The sequence below is a fragment of the Ambystoma mexicanum genome, chromosome 3p (genome assembly GCF_040938575.1).
Source record: "Ambystoma mexicanum isolate Mex_15411 chromosome 3p, UKY_AmexF1_1, whole genome shotgun sequence".
NCBI classification, from domain to species: Eukaryota; Metazoa; Chordata; class Amphibia; order Caudata; family Ambystomatidae; genus Ambystoma; species Ambystoma mexicanum.
The window spans coordinates 1267917147-1267939191 of record NC_090925.1 but is presented as its reverse complement, the minus strand read 5'-3'; the positions used below and the strand labels follow the sequence as shown (position 1 = coordinate 1267939191).

The 22045-nt window shown below is 46.7% G+C and overlaps 1 protein-coding gene across 3 annotated transcripts in view; it reads right to left on the bottom strand.

The window, feature by feature from the left end:
- The window catches only part of XRCC6 (X-ray repair cross complementing 6), a 473622-nt gene that overhangs the window by 183862 nt on the left and 267715 nt on the right, over positions 1-22045 (bottom strand). For all 3 annotated transcript variants that reach the window (XM_069652767.1, XM_069652769.1, XM_069652768.1), the window contains one exon: positions 3690-3876. In XM_069652767.1, coding sequence (XP_069508868.1) covers positions 3690-3876 — 187 coding nt within the window. The remainder of the gene's footprint in view (positions 1-3689; positions 3877-22045) is intronic.

Genomic DNA, 22045 nt, shown 5'->3' with positions numbered 1-22045 from the left:
CCACCATGTCATCTCATTAGCCATTCCTATTATCATTCCCACCACACACAGCGCCCCACCCCTGCCCACTACGCTAGCCTGCAGTTCTCACAATTTAACTAAAGACCATATTTTGCCACTGCTGGGAGAGCTTCAATTAACAGCACCCACATTCCAATCCACCCTGCCTAGTTGACATATTCAATAAAACCAACACTCACTCAGTCAACACTATCGCCCCCCTCCCCCCCATGTCCAATGCAAGTCAAAAGATACCACGCACCTAAATTTGTGGTTTACTCCAGACATCCATGCCCTCCGCTCCAAGAAACGTGAGGCCGAGACTAAAAGGAGGAAAACTCCTTCCGACTCCAACAAATCCCACTTCTCCACCATAGTGAAGGAATATAAAGAGGTTATACTACAGGCAAAATCTACTACCTACAACACAAGAATCTCCAATGCAAAATCCAACACTTGTGAGCTATTCACTATCCAACATCACCAAAGTGCTACCTGGTGCACTAACATCCAAAACATTCTCCTGGACAAGATCTCCACACTCCAGAAGAAAATCCAACTTAAACAAGATGCCATCAGTGTCAACGCACAATTTACCCTCAACATCCCTCACTCAGTCACTCTTCGAGACCAACCATCATTTTGCTTTAGCCCGGTATCTGAAGCTGATGTCACCCGCATCTTGAAAGGCCTCAAACCATCTCAAAGGAGATGTGTGTCCTGCATCAGTCATCAAGGACTGCACCGATGCTCTAACTGCATTATCATTAACACCTCCTTTACTGCCTGCTCGGTTCTCACCAGTCTGAAGGAAGCCTGGGTCTTCCCTCTTCTGAAAATGCCCACCCTGGAACCCTCCATTCCAACAAATTACCACCCCATCACCACTGTCCCTTTCCTCTTAAAGATCCTGGATAATGCAGCACATCTTCAGCATATCTCCAGACGCAGCAATACCTTGAGGCCAACAGTATCCTCGGAATTCGTCAATCGAGCTTCCACCCTGGCCATGGCACGGAATTAGCTCTTCTGGATCTAAAAAAACAACTTGACAAGCTCAAAGATGCAGGCAAGCCAGCACGCCTATTACTTCTATACCTCTCGACAGCATTCAACATGGTAGACCACAAAATCCTCGGTCAGCACCTCATGTCTACGGCCAACTTCTCACCTAAAGCAACTAGCTGGATCACGTCTTGGCCGACAGAACCACGAGAGTCTTTGCGGAAAATGCATCTGCCCCCGAACCCCTCACCCTCATCCTGAGTAACATGCGGCATACCCCAACTCTCCATAACATGTTCACTAAACCTTTATTCAACCACCTGGCTGCCCTGGGTATCTACTACCCCAACTATCCAGATACCCAAATTCTCCTCCCTCTCATTGGAGACTACACCACCGACTCTGCCACTCTTCACACTGTGTACCAGACTGTCCAGTCCAGGATGGCATCTCATTTACTCTGTCTCAACAATGAAAAAAATGCAAATTCTTCTTGTTGGATCTCAAGCCCTGCCGAATAATCTAAACCAATCTTACCGTGCCTTCACTATTGATGGCATCACGATACTCGTCTTCCCTGCAGTGAAGATCCTCGGCGTACAGCTAGATGCCATCCTTGCATTAACACGACAAGTCAATGCTATTGCATCCTCAGTTGCCCATAGCACCAAACTCATCAATGGTAGAAGACCCTTCCTATCCACCAACAGCTGCCTCACCATCGCCAGAGCGGTTATTGGCTCCAGACTAGACTATTGCAATGCTTTATTTGCAGGCACCTCAACGGGTAACATCAACAAACTTCAAGTCATTCTGAACAACACACTTCGAGCCGCCCTAAATATTCAGAGGCGAGAGCACATATCAGCTGTTCACTCGCTCCAAATATGCGAGTGCATCACCTTCAAAACTCTGTCTATCACGCACAAATGCCTTACGCACTCTGCCCCCCCACCTCTCACAAAAATTCCAAAAAGACAATCATCAAGACCAACTCACTCTGCATACGCCAATTGTCTCATCAAACCCATATTCAGACTAGCTAGAGCAGGCCAGGCGAGCTTACCCGCCGTTTCTGCAAAGCACTGGAACTCCCTACCACTGACATTGAGATCTGAGCAATCATACTGGACCTTCCATAAACATCTCAAGACATTGCTCTTCGCCTAGGGGACCTGCCCTTGCTAATTTTCACCACCCACACCTGCTTTTAACTGTCTAATTCCTGTCCTGTACTCTACCTTGAAACCAGCACCTTGATGCCCACGGGTTTAGAGCGCTTTACAAATGGAAAAATAAAGATCTCACCTTTAAGAAATATAGAATAATTTTTTTCTTTAAAAAAACATATTTCTGTAAAACAAAGCCCATCACTGTATGCTTAATCTGTTGCATTTATCTAGGAAAGCACCTGCTGATTTTTACTCTGAACAGAGGAAGACTATAATTCTCCTAGTAAATTCCTGGGTTTGGGGACCTCATAAACTAGTGCTAGCAAGTTAACCTCAAATCAATGGGGACATAGTGAGCTTTCTTGGACTTCTGTGAAGTAGACACAAATGGATCAGGTCAGGCAAACTCTCCCTTAGCAATCCCAGTGTCTGCGTTTCCAGAAAAGAAAGCGAGTGAAGGAGGACAGTGATTAAACCATGTTATCTTGGGGTTACATATACCACTGGCTGTAGCTGCTATCCTGTCATATAAACAGTAAAGTCCATTCTTCGTCTCCCACCAAAGGGAATAGACTGCTCATCAGCCATGCTGTAGAAAAAAGGGAGCAGTAGTATGATTTGATTAGACTTTACCCTTTCCCTGCATGCTTGTAACTGGTGCCTAGTAACTGACAGTGTGGGGGCCATGTGGTAGAATGTTGAGGTCCGGCCTTTGAATGTGGATTCCAGCATGGAAGATGCTGGTGGCTGTGTTACAGTCCAGTGCTTGGGTGCGCATGACGATTCTACTGATCTTCTTGTAACCATTAACACAAATCAAACTTACAAGGCTTATAAATAAAGAGGAAGCTTTTTTATAACCATGTCTCCAGCGTCATTCAAACAGCTCCAGGCTTCTTTTGTGAACAGTCGAGGATGGAATGGCCACATGCTGTACAGAGAACCTCAGGACAGCCTGGCAAATACTTGGGGGTGGGGGGCGCAGAGGAGGACCGGTGTAGCCATTAATGATTCAATAAGAATCCAGATTACAGAACAAAGTGGAAGAAGAAGAAAGTACCTCATTTCAGCAAGACAGAGGCACAAATGCAACACTGTGCCTGCCCATGCACAACTACACACCACAGAGCAGTTTTGTTTATATGACCGGAAATTATGCCATTGGTGTAAAAGGTTCCAATAAATGTATTCTCAGTTGACAACATCCATGCCCTACCTGTGGATTATCCAAGGTCCCTTGCTCTAGGGTCATAGAACTCTGCTGGAGGTCTCCGTTTTGATATTGCCAATAGTTTCCCTCAACCAATGAAATTCCTCATTAAGTGAAAGCTGAGCAAGAGATACAGCTCAAGGCAAGCAAACGATGCTACACAGTGCCACAAACCTGGCCATGATGCAAGACAATGGCAGGCTCTCATTTGGGAGGTGGCAAAAAGCCTTCAGGTTTAAAGGTGATGGTCCCTCTGCCTACATTCATGCAGTTCCCTTGAGAGCCAATTACCTGACCCCTACCTGCTGAGAGCCCTCTTCCGAGTCTCTTTTGCCCGGACTTTCTTCAGCAGGTCATCCAGTCTGTCTGAGGCTTCGAACTGCACTCCAAGGTCCTGCCCATCCTCCTCCATGCTGATGATGTCCCGGTAGAAGAGGGAGATGTCAAAGCCACCCGCTTTTTTCAGATGCATTAGGTCGAGAAAGACCCCTGAATTGGGGAAAATGTGAAGAGAGTTGACAAGGCAGATTAAAAGACAGAAAAGCAGTTGTCACACTTATTGCCCATCCATAGATAACCTATGTTTTTCACTTAAACAAAGATCCTTTGTGGGTGTTTCTTTCAGTTGATCAGTTTTCAAAACCATGCAGTAAGAATCTCCCTGCTCCCCACCATTTTGGGATGTTTGCTAGTGATGCACTGAGTAACCTGTGATACACCCGTTTCATATTTTTCAGCACTGCTTTAAGTGGAAACATGCAAGGCTCCATGTCGCACTAGTGACCAGGAATGTGTAGTTGCTGTTCAATTATTTCTATTACCAACTTGTGCTAAGACTGTACAATTATTCAGACAATCAGAATCTTCAACACTCATGTAATGATTCCAATAATTTGGGGAAGAACTCCATACACAACACTTCTAAAAGTGCTGAAAATTAAAACAAAGTGAAAAGAAATCATTAAACGCTGGAGACTGTTACTAACAACTAAATTCACAAAAGGAGCGAAGCTTGTTATTGATTATTTGTAAACTGCAGTAAGAAAAAAGTTACTCATCTTTAACTTTATGATCAGTTGTCCAGCATTAGTATGATTTATATAGTAACATGCTGATGAATAGTCACCATTGTCAGGCTGGGAGTCCTAGGTACTTTAACAAAGCAATTTTAAATGTGCATAACAAGAAACTGCACTCACTGAAGAACTTTACTAGTCTCATGTTGGGTCATTTGCCACTTAGCCAAGAAGCACTGTGATGAATTGGGAGCATTGGTCCCTTACCCCCAAGAGGGAGCCACCCCCTTTGAGGCTAGGTATGTGGGCCCGCCCCCCAAGACCCTCCCTATAGGTCTGAGCAAGTGGAACCTCACTGGGAGTGACCCCCCCTTAGGGAACAAGGACTCCCATTCCCAAAGGGAACTCCCTATGCAGGACACTTACCTGCGTATATGGGACTGCCTTCCATTAAAATCATTGTCTCCTCTTTCTGTTTGGCTGCAGGCAATGTTGAATCCAGCAGGCTGTCTGAATGAAAAGGGAATACCCCTTTAAAAAGAAACTAGGATGAAAGTGGGACGAGTAGACCAGAAGGGAGGAGAGAGAATGGTACGCAGGGGAACCCCACTGATGTCAGAACATCGCGGAGAGGCAGAGCAGAGTTGGACCGCGGAATCTGTGGAACTGCGAGAAGCCGAGTACGCCAAGCACAGACGCCAGAGGCCTGCGAAGCCGTTATCAAGACGGAATTTGAGGAACCATTTGATGTTGTGGCATTACCACAGAAGTGCCATGGTGGGCCAGACGCCTGCCTAACAATTTATTTTTATTTATTTATTAATTACATTTATTTAACGCCAAGACTCTGAGGTATCACAGCATTTGGTACAGAGTTACAAGCAAGCAGGTACATTAGTTCAGTGCATTAGTCATATTTGTCGAATAACCTGGTTTTTACAAACTTTTTCAAAGTACAGTAGAAGTGTTCATTTCTAATATGAGCCAGCAGGGAGTTCCAGAGAGATGGTGCAGTGATACATAAACAGACTCCTCCTGCTCTCTTATTCTTGAAACAAGGGGTGAGTAGTAAGATGCTGGTGCCGGATCTTAAAGAACGCACAGAGAGTTCAGGGCAACACTGTTGAGGTAGAGGAGGACCTCTTTGTAGATGCAGCGGTGGGCAATAGTCAGAGTTTTAAAGTCAATGCGGCTTTGATGGGTAACGAGTGGGCCTCACGCCTGGTTGCTGAAATGTGGTCCGATCTTCGTAAGCCTAATGCTGCACGCAAGGCTTTGTTCTGCAGAAGTTGGAGTTTGGCCAGGTCAAAGGCTGATGTACCCATAAGCAGGAAACTGCAATAGTCCAATTTACTGATGATGAGTGCTCTTGCAAGTATGAGCCAATTACTTGTGGAAAGGAATTGCCTGCTCAGAGAGGAGCCTAGACGTGTGGTCATGGCCAGCTCTGCTTCCAAGTGGACACCCAAAGTTTTGACATGCTTCAGGACTGAAATGTTAGAGCCATCAATGCAGAAGGAGGAGAAGGATGTGTCAAGACTTTTGAGCCGGTAGGGGGAGCCCACAATGAGAAGCTCTGTTTTTCGTCATTTAGGCAGAGGTTGCGGGAGGCCATCCAATTTTGTATAGTGCTATATACTCTATTAATAGTAGTAGAGATATGTGTGGTCGGCTGTGATAGGGATGAGTATTTGGGTGTCATCTGTAAAGTTGGTGTAGATGATAACCAGGGTGTCTAGGAGGTCAAATAGCAGCTTATGTGTGGTAGAGTGTGGGCGAGAGGCAAGACCCTTGAGGACAGGGATGTTGATAGGTCTGGAAAATATCTGGGGCTATTCTAATGTCAGGACTGTTGGGACTCGGGGCTAGCTATCCTTTTCGTTGTAGACCCTAAGCTTCTACCTGGGGCTACAACCAAAAGACCCGGGGCTATGCCCCCTAATCCACCGTAGCAACGCCTCTGCTAGAGAGACTCCAAGAGGGACCGATATGGGGTTGGCAGCTGCATCAACAATGAACACTCTTAATTTGCGTTCATCAAGGAATGATTTGATCCAGGTTGTGGCCTCAGGAGAGAGAAGTGGAAGTGCAGGCTGAGGTGTTGCCAGAGGGTATCATGGTCTACCAGGTTGAACGCTGCAGAGAGATCTAGTAGGAGGAGGAGGATGGCTAGGTTACCAGATTCATGGATGTTATCCATTTAGATTTTCAGGTCGAGAAGGGCTGTTTCAGTGCTGTGTTTTAGGCAGAAGTCAGATTGTCTAGTTTCTAGTAGGTGGTTCTGTTCTAGGATGCGTTGAACTTGCAAGCAGGCAAGACGGTCCAGTATTTTGAGTAGAAAGGGGGCCGTGGTATTGGAGTGACAGTTTGTAGGGATGGTTGGATCAAGAGATAGGTTTTTGAGGAGTGGTGTGATCCAGGCTGATTTTATACTGGTAGGGACTTCATTTGACAGGAAGGAAGCATTAACAAAGTCTGTGATAATGGGTGTTAAGGTGGGGCACAGAGCTTAACTATATGTGCCGGGCAAATGTCGCCCCTGCTGTTTGAGGGCTTCAGAGATGAGATGGTTGCCAGGACCGCCTCCTGTGAGACTTGGGAGAACACAAATTAAGAGAGAGAAGGGCGGTGGGCCGCTAGTATGTGCCCTGGTTCATTGAGGTGTGGGGGCAGGGGGGTTTAGTGGGTAGAGTGGCTTTTTTGGTGCTAACATTGAAACCTAGTGACTCAATTGTATTGGTGTCAGCATCTTGTATAGTGGCACACCATGCTTGGTCAGTGCGGATAAGGCATTTGTGGGGTTAGGATTTTCCAGCCCCCTCAGAATAGAGAAAAGCTCTTTGGTGTTGGAGCCATCATTGGAAATTCTGGCATCATAAGAATTTGCTTTGCGTGCAACTACTGCTTTCTTGTAGGATTTGGTAACAATGGAGAGAGTTTTGCCGTTGCTTGGGGAGGGGTGTTTTCGCCAAAGGTGTTCGAAGGCTCTTTTGTTTTGGTGTAAGGTGACAAGTTCTTCTGTAAACCAAATGTTGGTTTGTTTGTGAAATTTGGGTATTTTGGTTTTAATCGGTGCATGCTGGTCCATAGTGTGGAGATGGCATTCATAATAGAGGTCGCCTAGGTCTTGGGGACTGTTGTTGCTTGGTAATGAGTGTGTATTAAGCAATGCCGGAAGTGTGGGCTTGAGCAACTCATGTGTGAGTTTACGGGTATTTCAGACCAGGAATGGATTCATAGGGGGTGGCTGTTCTACAGGGGTGTGGGTGGGGGTTTAGTTAGCAAGGGATAGACCAAACTCTATAAGGGAGAGGTCAAACCATGGTACTGTGCTAATAGATGAGACGTCAATTGTGGCATTAGCTGAGAGAACTCAATCCAAGATACGCCCTTTAGCATGAGTGGGGGGGGGGGGGGGGGGAGATCCACTGGGTGAAATTCATGTCTTCTAAAGCTTGTGTCAAGGCTGTAGCTTTATGGTAGCTTTATGGTCTGTCGTGTGCTTAAAGACAAGGTTTTAAAGACAAGGTTTAGGTCCCCCAAGATAATACATTTGGTGGCTGGTGTGAGGAGAGGGGTGATCAGGAAGGGAATGTCGATGTCTGGGCGGCTGGGGCAATTAGGCTGCTGGTACAGAAGAAGCAGAATGGAGGCGGATTGTGGGTTAGTAGTGAGATTAAGTAGCAGCATTTTATGCCCGAGGGTGGGCGGAATGGGGATGCGTCTGATCTGTAGAAAGGATTTGACGAGTGCAATGCCTCCTCCTGGGGCAATAAGTCTGTCTGCCCTAAAGATAGTCTAGTTAGGGGAGATAGCTAGGGAGAACAACGGGCCTGAAGCACTGTGGAGCCAGGATTCAGTGGTGGCTAGGATGTGAAGGTGGTAGTCGAGTATGATGTTGTGGACACCAATAGCATGTCCTCCTAGTGAGCGCACGTTAATTAGTGCACAGTGAAGTGCTTCCATCTGTTTTGCTGGTGACAGGATTACATTGGGAGTAAGGGTGAGATGTGCCTCACTGGCATCCGGAATGGGGGGCAACTCGTGCAGGAGCTAAGTCTAGCACGCCTGGAATCACCTAGTGATGGGAAGGTGAGATAATAAGGTGGGGCATTACTGGCAGGAACTTTTTGTTTTTTTGCAGAGCACCATTGGCTGAATTTAAAGTCTTCCTACACTATTCACCAGAAAGGAGGAGCAACCTATACCATACCGGCGCAGAGTGTGGCTCAGTGGGTTTAGTGTTCGGCGTTTGATCTTGAGGTGCTACGTTGTTGCTATATCGCTGCTGATAAGAGCTCCTATGGTGAGATATTGACATTGACCCTGCCATTTGACTAAACGTTGTAATTGCATAACTTTCTGTCCATCTGGAGAATTTGCTAATAACACATTGTTTAGCTCTGTGTGAATTTATATACGTTTGAGTAAAGCCGTAATTCAGAGAGTGACTGTGGGATATTTTCTTTGAACTCTCATTCAGGCATAATCCAGAGAGTGACTGCAGGTTATTTCATTTGAACTCTCATTCCAGCATTACCCAGAAATAGAAGAAAACTAACAGGGTGATATAACTATTGTCTCTGATTTCGGATGATGGATAACCCGAAGCCTGTGAATTGTTAAAGTGGTGAAATGAACTTGAACGTGATTAAGAAGAACAAGTTACTTACCAACTGTGACGTTCTTTCGATTGGATGTTCCTTCCACATATTCCTCATCTTAGATATTTGTATCATCAGCTTTGCTGCTTTGGAAAACAAAATTCCACACCAGAGGGCGCTGTGCTCGGTGTCGTGGCGTTGATGCCCCTCGGGGGCTGCCTTAGAGTGTCGACGTCATCCGCAGTATAAATGGCTCGAGCCCGTTGGCTTCAGTTCTGTTTTTTAGATATTCTCAACTGATGAGTTGATAAGGAGTACCCTTAGACCGTAAACCCTCAAGGAACATTGAGTGTAAAATACGTAAACTGTATGGCGGGGTAGGTTGGGAGGGTTGATGAGGAATACTTGGGAGGAACATCCAATCGAAAGCACGTTACAGTTGGTAAGTAACTTGTTCTTCGAATGGATTGTGTCCTCCCACGTATTCCTCATCTTAGATAGACTCCCAAAGCAGTGAAAATTTGGAGGAGGGAGTACTAATTAATTCTACTTATGGACCGTATGTAGAACGGCCTTAGCAAAAAGACTCCCTTGAGATGAGGTGGAATCTAAACAATAGTGTTTCACAAAAGTATGCATTGACGGCCAGGTGGCCGCTGCACAAATATCTTGCACCGGGACACCCCTCTGAAGAGCCGTCGAAATCGCTATGCCCCTAGCAGAACGAGCCCTTAGCCAGTCTGGAGGTTCTTTACCTGCCAGCTTGTAACACTCTCCAATTGCTAGAATTATCCATCTGGATAAGGTCTGTTTTATCCAATGAAAAGTTGGTCACTTTGCCGAAATGTTGCCAGTCTAGAAATATAAAAGCTGAGAGCCCTTTTTGGGTCCAGCCCATGGAGCCTTTCTTCCTCCTTACTTGCATGAGGGGGAGGATAGAAAGATGGCAATGGGCCTCATTACGACCCTGGCGGAGTGGGTTTACGCCAGCGGTATTCGCGGCGGACCCTTCCGCCCTACTACGAGTTCCCGTAGCGCCATGGAGCCGTTTTCCGCCTGGTTTTTCCGGGCGGAGAAATCCATGGCGCTACGGGACCTTGTTGTTAATTACGCCACTGTATTTTACGGTGGCGTAATTAACGCCTTCCCCACTCCCATTATACCCTATGGGGCAAAAATGGGAATGGGGAAGGGTAAAATGGGGATTGGGGATTTACCGCCCCGCCAAGGTCGGAATGGGGCGGTAAATCCGCCAACCCCCATGGCGGTATTGGCAGCTTTCCGCCGTGCTCCATGGTGCATATTGCACCACGATCTCCGCCAGGGTCGTAATGAGGGCCAATGTGATCTTTTCAGACAAGTGAAAGTCAGAGACTATTTTTGGTAGAAATTAAGGTTTGACTTTAAGTATAACTTTGTCTTTATGGACGATGGTGTGAGGAGGCTTACGAGAGAGAGCCTGCAACTCACCCACCCTGCGGGCTGATGTAATAGCTACTAGTAAGATTGTCTACAAAGTGAGAAGCCTTAGCGGACAAGAAGGCAAAGGCTCGAAAGGAATGCATGTAAGCAATGTTAATACTAAATTTAGATCCCAAACAGGGACTTGAAATGGGACTGGAGGGTACACATTAGTGAGAGCCTTTTAACATTGTACAATCAATGTAATTTTGAAGTAAGACACCTCTTCCACGGAGCGCTTAAAAATTGAAAGCGCAGCTAGGTATCCTTTTATTGTACCAATCTGGAGCCCCCGATTGGCCAAATGTAATAGGAAAGAAAGTACCACAGGTGTACCACATAGGAAACGATCCACATTCTTATCCTTGCACCAGTTACTGAACTTGTTCCAACGACACCAGTACAAGGATTTTATTGCTGGCCTTCTGGCCGAAAGCAAAATCTCCACTACGTCGTCCGGGATGTCCCAATCCTTATATCTCAGCCTCTCAGAAACCATGCCTGAAGGCTGAGTGTCTTGACCTCTGGATGGAGAACCCGACCTTCCTCTTGCGAGAAAAGATCCTCTCTTAGTGAAAGACTTATTGGAGGGCAGATGGAAATGTCCAGAAGGTACGGGTACCACGTTCTCCTGGCCCAATCTGGGGCAATTAGGATGATGGTTTTCCTGAACTTTCTCAGCCTCCTGATTACGTGAAGAATCACGGGGACTGGAGGAAACGCCTATAGGAGTGGAAATTCCCAGTCCACTACGAACCCGTCCCCTAAAGCTCCTCTTGGAGGAAATTCCCTTGAGCAGTACAGTTCACACTTTCTGTTGACACTGGTCGCGAACAGATCCACTTGTGGGGTTCCCCAAAGGGTGAAGATCTCTTGAAGGAATTCCTGAGATAGTTCCCACTCGTGGGATACTGTGCTCTGCCTGCTCAGAGCGTCTGCCGCCGTGTCCTGCTCTCCGACTATGTGAACTGCCGATAGAGATTCCTTCTTGTATTGCCCAGAACCAGAGCTGCATTGCCTTTCTGCACACTGGTAGTGACCCTACACCTCCTCTCTTGTTAAGTTAGTACATGGCCACTGTGTTGTCTGTCATTATAAGGACATTCTCTCCCCATAAAGAGGGCAGAAAGGCCTTCAGCGCTAGTCTGATTGCCCTCAGCTCCAAAAGATGGATGTGTAGTTTGGACTTCAATGGAAACCAACGACCGCCGATTGTCAGATCATTGGTGTGAGCTCCCCACTCTGTGAGTGAGGCGTCCGTCACTACTGTTATCTCCGCCCATGGTTGCCAAAAAGATTCTCCCTTGAGAATATTGTCCTTGCAACCCCACCATAGAAGATCTTGAGCCACACTAGCCGGAACTTGCAAATGATTTAACATATTCCCCGAAAAGTGGGACCATTGAGTCCTGAAAGACCATTGAAGGGATCTCATCCTCAATCTGGCCTCTGGCACTGGAAAAATGCAGGATGCCATGAGGGAGAGCAACCTCAGAAAATCAAAGGCCGGCAGATGCTGGGCATTTTGGAACTTTGTTACCACCTGCAGAATGTGATGCACTCTCACCTCGGGAGGCAAGTCTTTCCCAGAGGAAGTATCCAGGACTGCTCCAATGAACTGGAGTCTTTGGAATGGTATCATATTTGACTTCTTGTAATTGAGGGAGAAGCCCAGGCCGTGTAGGAAGTGGCAGGTCATGCTCAGATGTTCCTGGGCCTGTTCGGGTGAACGTGCCCTGATTAACCAATCGTCCAGGTAAGGGTAGATGTGAATCCCCCCCTCTCCTGAGACTCGCTGTCACTACCGCTATCAGCTTGGTGAAAACCCTCAGGCAGAGGTCTGCCAGAATGGCAGAATTCGGAACTCATAGTGAGAACTGCCAACCGCGAACCTCAGGTACTTCCTGTGCTTGAGATGAATCGGCACATGAAAGTAAGCATCCTGAAGGTCCAATGATACCAACCAGTCTTGGAGTTGCAGAGCCTGAAGGATCTGAGAAAGGGTTACCATCTTGAACTTGTCCTTCCTGATGAATTTGTTCAAATTTCTCAAGTCCAAGATGGGTCTCAATCCTCTGTCCTTCTTTGGGATGAGAAAGTATGGGGAATACCAATCCTTGTTCCTCTCCGCTACAGGTACATGTTCTATTACGCCTTTCTCTAGCATAGTTAACATTTCCTGCAACAGGAGCAGATCTGTAATTTTGACAGAGTTGTATCCTGGTGGATGGTCCTGAGGCCTTTTCTGAAAAGGAAGAAAGTAACCTTGAGCCACTGTTTCCAAGGCCCAAGCATCAATGGCCCGCCATTCGTTCAGATGCTGAGAGATCCTGCCTCCCACCCGGGTCTTGTGGGTCAAGGCCTCAGAGTGGTTTAGAGGCGGCTGTAGCTTGGCTGAGGGCACAGTTGCAGCTGCTGGGGCTGATCTAGCACTTTTTCCTCGTCCACCCCAAGGAAATGTTCTTGTCCTCTTTGACTAGCCGGTCCTCTTCCTCTTCCAAATGAGGAATAAAAACAAAAAGCACGACCCCTCCAGGAAGATGAGCCTGAGTAGGAGTGTTGCTGAGGTTGACGTAAGGAGGTGCTAAGTGACTTAGCAGCCGCCTTAGGGGTCTGCAGCTTCTCTTTCATCCGCCTTGCTGCCGAACAACCTCAAGCCGTCAAATGGCATATTGAGAAGTCTGGCCTGCACATCAGACTTTCTCAGCCACGCAAACCTGCGTAGCACTGTGCTAGATGCCATCAACCTGCTGATGCTGTCAGTAGTGTCCAGTCCTGATTGGAGGCATTCCCCCATAGCCTCCTTTACATCTTTTATAATCGTAAGGAAGCCGTCTCATTCCTCGCCCTCAGGAATGTGTTCAGCCGCCGCACTAATACAATCCCACAGGGTGTATGTGAATTTTGCAAGGGTGCAAGTCACATTTGTTGACTTTAAAGCCATACTGCTCGAAGAAAAAATCTTGTGAGACCAGGCATCAATTTTCTTATCGTCCCTATCGGAGGGAATAGTGGGGTATGCAGATTGTCTAGTGGATGTAGCTGCCTGGACTACTAAGCTTTCAGGTGTAGGATGCTTAGTTAAATAGTCAGTGTCAGAGGATGAAGGTCTTTATTTCCTAGCAAAGTTTTTGTTTACCGCTGGTCCAGATTCTGGGGTTTCCCATGCAGCCATAACCTTCCTCTGAAGTGCTGTGTGAAAAGGAAGAACATGATCCTTTTGCGGACCTTGACTGAGAATGTCCGTCATGTGATCTTGTTCTTAGGTGGGTGAATTTCTGTTCCACCCAGGCACCAGAGGCAAACTCGATGGGGGTCAGTTATAGACATTTTCTTTCCGCAATTCTGGCACTTTTTAAAGCCAGTTTTAGGGGTAGAAGGGTTAGATGAGGAAGATATCTCGAAACACTGAAGTGCCGTTTTCATACACCCGAAGGGAAAGCTTTCAGAAAAACGGAACTGAAGCAAACGGGCGCGGTTCGAGCCAATTACACTGCGGATGGCGTTTCTCCAAGGCTTCTGACACGGTCAATCAACATTTTCTGTGGCAGACGCTAAAGGAAATGGAAAATACCCCCGTCGCTGTTATCAATTCTGGAATTCATCCATGTAGACACCAGGATAAAAATCAGGCCCGTTATTGAGGGTAAGTTAACAGATTCTATACCCACCACTAGGAGTTTACACCAGGCCTGCATACTTGCTCCATGTCTTTTTATCTTTAGTTATCAGATCTTCAAGATGCCTTGCAACAAGTATCATTGGTTAGCCCAAGGATTGGAGAATTACCTGTAAACTGGCTGGCCTATGCAGACTATGTGGCCCTCCTAGATATGACACCAATCCGTTTGCAACGGCTATTAGTGGCCACGAGTATGCATGAGGGCCTGTGATGCCAGGGCTGTAGGGTGCATGGTGTGCGGAAATATTGCCCTTCTACTACATCCGCTACCATGGCCCTCTGCCCCCCTCCGATACCGTAAAAAACCTAGGCTGCACTATGTACTCGGGCCTAACCCTCTCCCATCAGATCAACAATGTGTCGAAATCCTGTCACTACTACCTCAAACATTTCAGACGCATCTTTCCCTACCTCTCCTACCCGAACAGGCTTGCTGCAGTTATGTCTACTGTGATGTCGAGACTGGACTATGCCAACTCCCTATACCTAGGAGCCCCGGCATACCAATTTAGCAAACTCCAAAGAGCCCAAAACACTGCTGTAAAACTGCTCCTAGCACTGGGCTAAAGAGACCACATCTCACCAGCTCTCTGAACCCTCCACTGGCTCCAAGTCAGACAAAGATCCACCTTCAAGACCCTATGCATCACTCACCGAGCAGTGCACAAGACCGGCCCATTATACCTGCAAGAAAAGTTAAACCATACCTCCCATCCCGCACCCTAAGATCAAGAACTGCCCTCCTTCTAGTGATCCCAACCACTAACCCTGACATGATCGGAGAATCCGCCTTCTCAACCTTGGCCCCAACTCTGTGGAACTCGCTTCCCCCTCATATTCGTCACGGCCAAGACTATTTGACATTCCGCAAAGCTCTAAAAACGTGGCTCTTTCCGTAATACCAACCACGACCATCTGAAGCGATTAAACACTAGCAACCTTATGACTAATCCTAAATGAAATCCTGAATTCAGCGCTGACAGAGTTCGCGTATTCATTCACAAATAAGCAATCGCATGGCTGAAATGTGGAATATCGATCTCCTTAAATCATAACTCCACACAAACACTCACCTCCCATATCGCTATGTTTACTCTCTACTCTATAACATCACACAATTAGAATACAGCTACACCCCTCGATCAATTCGGCCTAGCTGCTCATATACGAACATTACCTCATGGAACACCTAATCCCTCTAATAAAACGCAGTTATACCCCATGACAAACCGGCCTAGCTGCACACATAAGATTCCTAAAGGCCTAACTCAGCCAGAACCCAGTCTTGGTGTCCACCCGCCAGACTGCACACATTCAACTGATTTTAATACCTCAACACCTAATGCTAGGATGCAGCTACCATCAGGCAATTACATGAGCTACACACAACTGGTGCATCCAAGCACCCTACGACACCCTACTCTCTCAACTGACCTGGACTACAGTGCCAGAGGGCGTTCAACCTACCAACACTTGAGGTCACGCCAATGATATATAGAGCGCTATATAAATGCCAAATAACATAGCATAACATAACAGAAAGCCCAGCCGGGAGGAGATCGGAACATCTACCCTTTGCCTTTTTTTCACAACAGAAGCCGTGTTCGCTTCCCCCAACGCCCGGGATTGTAATCAGGGCTCTTCACCCTTCGGCCAGTAGGTTTCCTGGAGGCACATCCAATCAAGTCGTGCCCTCTTAAATTCTCGAAGGACCATTGATCGCTTACTCGGCGAGTTGAGGCCCTGTACGCTGAGGAGGCCAATGGTCATTTCAACAGGACTAGACATCGCTCCGCTGCTGGGGCATCACATAACTCCCCCTTTCCCTGAGGCCATTCCATCCACAAGCCCTTGTTGCCTGGGCCCATACTGTATACACACCCTCATGAAATGGCACACCCTGAACGTTACATAAAACAACCCTCCTTAACTCCCTCCCCCACAGCATCCAACCCCGCCCAGATTCATCACCTCAGACAGGATTAAATCACCAGAGTTCCTCTTAGACCCCAGACCAGCTTAACTAATCTCTTTTTCTTGAGCTCCCTTCCATCATCATATTTCTCAACAGTAAAAAAATAAAATAATCCAAACTACCCCCCTCCACTATCGGTCACATCGACTCCATTATTCAATTACCCGGCTGTTTCTTCCTCAAACTCAAGACGGCCCAGCCGGGGGGGGGGTATTAGGTTTCATGAATTTCCTTGAGCCTGGGACTTAGCGCATGTTCGGCCCCTTTATGCGCTCAGGGGCAACATGCTCACCTTGGAAGCAAGACGACATGAAGCAACACAGGTTGCGATCCCCGGTTACGTGCTTAGAAACCTCTGGGCATTAAGCGCGTTATAAATAACCAATCATATAATATCATATCTCCTATTTTCAGGGCTTTTTTCCTCTCCTTCCACCATCGGTGCTCCCCCTCCCATCAGCTCTCCCATGACCCTCTGTATGTCGTCCTCAGTCACCAATTTTAAGTTGTAGACATCGATTTCAAAGGATATGGAGAAGGGGAAGCCCCATCTGTATCTCACTGCCTTCTCGTTTAGCCATTTCGTGAGGGTGGCACATAGGCACCTCTTCGTCAGCTTAAGCAAAGCCAGATCATGGTAGATCGCAGTGTTCACATTACCCAGGGCCACTGAGCCCTGTTCCTTCGCTTTTTCCAGGATTTTCTGCCTGTCTGGGTAATTGTGGAAGCGCGCAAGTACTGATCGTGGCCCACTCCCCGCCGCACCCGCCCTGTGCACCATGTCAATTTTAGGTTCATCGATGTTTTCATCGCCAAACAAGACCTTCACCACCTCATGGATGGGTCCTCCCGAGGCCCCTTTCAGATTCTCCCTCCTTCTCTCGGATTCAAAGTTTCTCTTCCTCTCACGGTTTTCAAAATCAGCAATTTTCAGGGCCACCTCCCCCTCCCTTCTCTCAGAATCCGCCACCCTCATATCTATTTGAGTATCCATTTTCTCGAGGTAGGTCTGGTTGTTCGTGACAGAGTCTCTCGTCCATTCTGTGAATTCAGACTTTTATTTTATCCACTTTTCCTCCGATGTCGGCCCACATCCCCCTGATCTCCGCAAGGATGGTGGTGATGTCTAAGTGGACATGGTGTCATCCCCCACCTCAGACGTGTTGGAGACCGCTGTGTTACTCTCCGACTCCAGCCTCTGGAATTCAAATTGTCCCAGTTTTGCCCTCCAGTCCATGGGCTGGTGGGGTCCTCTATTCTTGATTCACCCCTTCCGGGATCACTGGTGACCCTCCACGGTGCGGATGGGGATTGCATCCGTGCCCACCTTCACACTGCTCCCTTGGGGCTACTCTCTGTGTGCCTCCACGTTTCCTCCGAGCCTTCCCCCTTGCACGGGTGGGGGGCGTGGCCTCGGACCTCCTCGCACCTGTGATTCCTGGGGGCTCTTCCCCTGCTGTTGCCAGGGGTGGCCTGTTTTCCTCTTTGCACGTATTACTGTAGTACCGAAAATAAATTGCAACTAAACTGCAACTGTATTAATGAAGTACAAAAAACTGTAACCAACCTCTTAAACTACAGCACCTAGATGCCTATGGGTTACGTGCGATTTATAAATGTACAAATAAATAAGTAAGATGCTACGCTTCTCTCCACATTTCAAATGCTACTTTCTTATCTGATAGTGGCTCTGATTATGCTTTATGAGAATGATCTATTACTGGCACTGAAAACATTAACATTTTCCCCCTCTCACCAGTTCCCATGTGGCAACGTCAAAGCTACAGCACGAAAGATAGGTACAACTGGCAGCATACATGCACTTTATCTGAGCTGTTCACGGTGAACTAGAACCTCAGTGAATAAGGGTTTCGATTCCAACTGAGTTGGACACATGGGTTTCATGTACTTCGATATGCATGTCCCAATGATCAGAGAAAATCTTTGTGCCTAAAGAATACAAAGGTTGGTGGACATCCTGCCTCCAAAACTAGAGAAATTGGTCATATTGCCATAATCTGTATAATAGTTCCAGAAATGCACACTATTGTGTTGCTGCAAAAGCACTAAGAAAGATGAATCAGCTGCTGCAGACTAATTAACTTGATGGCAAATAGAAACCCAATAATTTCGTTCCACTAATGTCAAGCAAATTTTAGGACCCTTCTTAGCAATGCAGTAGGAGTCCTCAGAATATTCTTAGATTTAGACTCTAACCTTTCCTTCATTCCTCACCTTATCATTTAACCTTTGCCTTAAGCTGTTGGATAACCAGCAACCTGTGCTGGATATTGGAGTATACCCAGTACACATTTTTCAATATTAAAGCATACCAATGAATGTAGCAGGAACACGCAATCACATGCTGGCCTAGCTCCCTCTATGGGAGTGTGTGTGCATTCCTCACTTCTGCTAATTATTACCTGAATTGCTGGTGGATTTGCCACAAAAATGGGATCCTGAATCTCTAGGACCAAGTTTGCCTATACTAATTGGACCCTGTGTCTTTCGTCCTTTGCTCCAGTTTCTTCTTTTGACTGCCGGTCTTCCTTCCTTGTTTATTTCTATTCTTGCTCCTGTTCACTGGCTTGACAGGACGTGCCTTGTTGGGACTGTTTCTGGGCGATTTTCCCACAATCTTTCCATTTTACTCTTGTGGGCCTAGTTCCTCAAAATCAGAAGCCTCTGTCATCCAAAACTGTGGTGGAACACCACATCCCTGCCTCTGCTCTTCACCTGGGCCATCCTGGGTCATTTCCACCGTTGCGCTAGTTGTGGGGCAGTTTTCTGCTGGATTGCTGCTTGGCTTTGTCCCTCAAGACATCCGAATATGCTTCATCGGGTTCCTCTGTCATCCTTGTACTTTTTAAATCCTTGCCTGCTCTCCTGGCTGGTGGGCGGGTCTCCCTCCTGGGAAGGCAGTTTATTTTTCTTTTAAGTAGTCTAGGTCATCCGAGTCATCCCCGGGCCAAGGTGCATGTCCCCGAGTACCGAATCTGATAACTCACTGTGGAAAAGAAGACTTAAGACTACCCTTGAGTCCCTGGAGCTCTATACTAAAGACTTGAATTTTAGCTGATCCCCTGATTTATTATGAATTTTTAAATGAATGTATTACCGTTCTGCTTGATGTCATTTCCTGGAGTTTAATGAGACTATGGAGGTTGGTGCTGCTGAACTTAAACCATTCAGACTTTTAGTGACCAGCTGGGTCTTGTTTTGAAGTTTTAACCCCTTTTCTCCTATGTTTTACATACAGTATATGATCTTACTGTGGTGTGCGATATGGGGCCTGTTCATGTGTTGGCATTTTGCGTCCTGAATAGGACTATATGAATGCATTTTACTGTTGTCTAGGTGTGACACTTAAGAAACTCACAACAATGGCAACTTTTAATTACAAAAAATAGATATATGCAACTCAGTTGGGGTACCCAATCTAGGGGTGGTCCCTTTACCTTAGCTCCCAGTGGGCTTCCCCTCCCTAACCCAGGCTTCCCTATTCCACCAAAATGATATCCAATATTGGTAGACTACCTCGATAGTACACCCACAGTCTGGGTCAATCCCTTTCCCTAAGCGGGGGCTAAAGGATGTAGCCTGATCTAGCTCTCTCTCCCTCAATAACTTCATAGGAGATCTAAAGTCTCCTTCTGTCACTTCCCCTGATGGCCAACTTCTTCTCACTCACTTGTCTCCAATCTTTTCTCTCACTCAGATTGTCTCTCTCGCTCCCTCTCTCTTTTTCCGCAGTCCTTCCACTGGTCTTATTCTTCTTTCCTGCTTCTCCCATCTCCACTTTCCAAATGTTCCCTCCCCTCTCCCAATACTCTACGTCCTGGTCTTAACTCTCTCTGCACACTCCATCACCCTGGTCTTGCCGCTCTTCTATCCATTCTCCTGCCTCAACCCGCCAACTCCCTCCTGGTCTTCCATCTCTCTAACACTCCTATCTCACCCACCATTGTACCTGTTTCTACTCTCTGCTACTCCGCTACCCTGCTGGCTCCCACTTCCCTATCTCTTTCCTGCGCACACTCACACCCTCTCCCAAACCTACTCACAAACTACCCCCTCTTACTATCTATCTCCAAAACACCCACTATTCTCCCCGATATTCTCCTGATACTATATGCTCTTTCTCCTTTTCAATCTCACCCCTACCCGCCCACCACCTCGACCTCCCTCCCATACACACAATAATTGGGCCCACAATCTCAACTGTAACACCTTCTCTCACTGTCTCCAAACAGCCCAAAATCTCCTCTCCAAGTTCTCCTCCAACCGTGCAGCACTCCTCCCTGATCTCACGGTCCACTGTCACCTCCTTCTCCCTCTCCCATAACCCTTCACTCCCTACTGAAGCTTCTGGCTTTTTATAGCTATATCTTTCCTGTTGTGGAGATCCTATTGGTTACCATCGGCTCTCTATGTCAACTTCACCCTTCAGCTAATCTCTAGCTGCAATACTACTGTGGGGGCCGGGACTTCCCCAGGAAGTCTTTAAGAAGGCATCTAGACTCGCCCTTTTCAGTCTCCATCCATTCTTGTGCAGGCAGCCATGTGCTCAGGCCGTTGTTTTTCCTGGCATTATCTCCACGTGTTAAGGTGTTTCTGTGCAAACAGGGGTCGGGCAGGGTTTCTGGATCTGTACTACTGCAGTCTCTTGCCAGTTCCAGTTATTGGGTTACTGCCCCACTACTCCCCTGTAGTGGTTAAAGAGAAATGAGCCCAAGTCTGCTTTTGTCTGTTGCGTCCCAGTGCGTTCTGGGAAACGTTAGTTATTCTTTAGTTGTCATTTGTTTCTTCTGGATGGTGCAACCATCATTAGTTGCTGTAGTTCCTTGGTCTAGTAATGAGTTCTGAAGCTGCTCTGATCCCGATTCATTTTTGGTATGTTCTGAAATGATAAAAAAGAGACCTGGCCAGGTCAGAGGTGTCTAGCCCTGCATGCATTCAGATACTCTGGGGAGCTAGGGACTGGGGTCCCTCTGAACTCCCTCATGCCAACTCTTGGTGAGGACATTCCTGGCTGTACCCTAATAGGCTGCCTATCCCAGGTTGAGAGGCGGGCCGGTGCCCACTGACAGGGTCATGCATGACCCTGTCACATAGGGTTTCCTTTTTCTCGCCTACCTGTATACTATGTACTGTGCTTACCATCCGGTATGGGGCATAGATTTAGCTCAGGAGTGGGAAGGGTCTGCCGCCTAAAACCCCTTTAGTGTTTTATACATACACTATGTCTTACTACAAGTTATGCCTAAATCCAAGTACTCATTTGAACTGATAGCTACTCTGTGTGTAATTATATAATAAAGTGTGCATCTTTCAGTATACGAGTGTAGTGGGTCAACAATTGGAACTAAGTGTAACTTGCTGCCAGCATACCTCCACCCTTGAGCGAAGAAAAAAACTGCTTCTGCTCTGCCATTGCTAGCCTTTAAAAAGCTTAGTATATCTTTAGGTTGTAAATCTTGTCTTGGCATTAGATTGGATGGTTATATATCCAGGGCTGTAGTCTGTAGAGAAATCTCCCTAACAACCTCCTCTGTCCTTGCCTAACATATTAAGGATATAAGTTAGATAATTTTTTTGTTGAGGGCTTGGAGGGGTTCTAAAGAGTAAAGAGGACTATGAACTAGGAGTACAGCAGTCACTATCATAACTAACGCACTCAGTGCTCCAGATAGGATTTTGCCGTCAGTATTTTACACCCAATTTTTCAAATTAGAGAGTAAATACAATTTCAAGAGTAAAAATGAGTTTCCTCCTTCACCAGAGAGCAAAAAAAAGTGTCTGACAACTATCCAATGTGTTCGTAAAATTAAAACCGTGTTTGAAAACATTAGTGACAAAGAACTTGTCACTGCGTACTACCCAGTTTCATCTTCATCCTACTTAGACACTAAAACTCTGT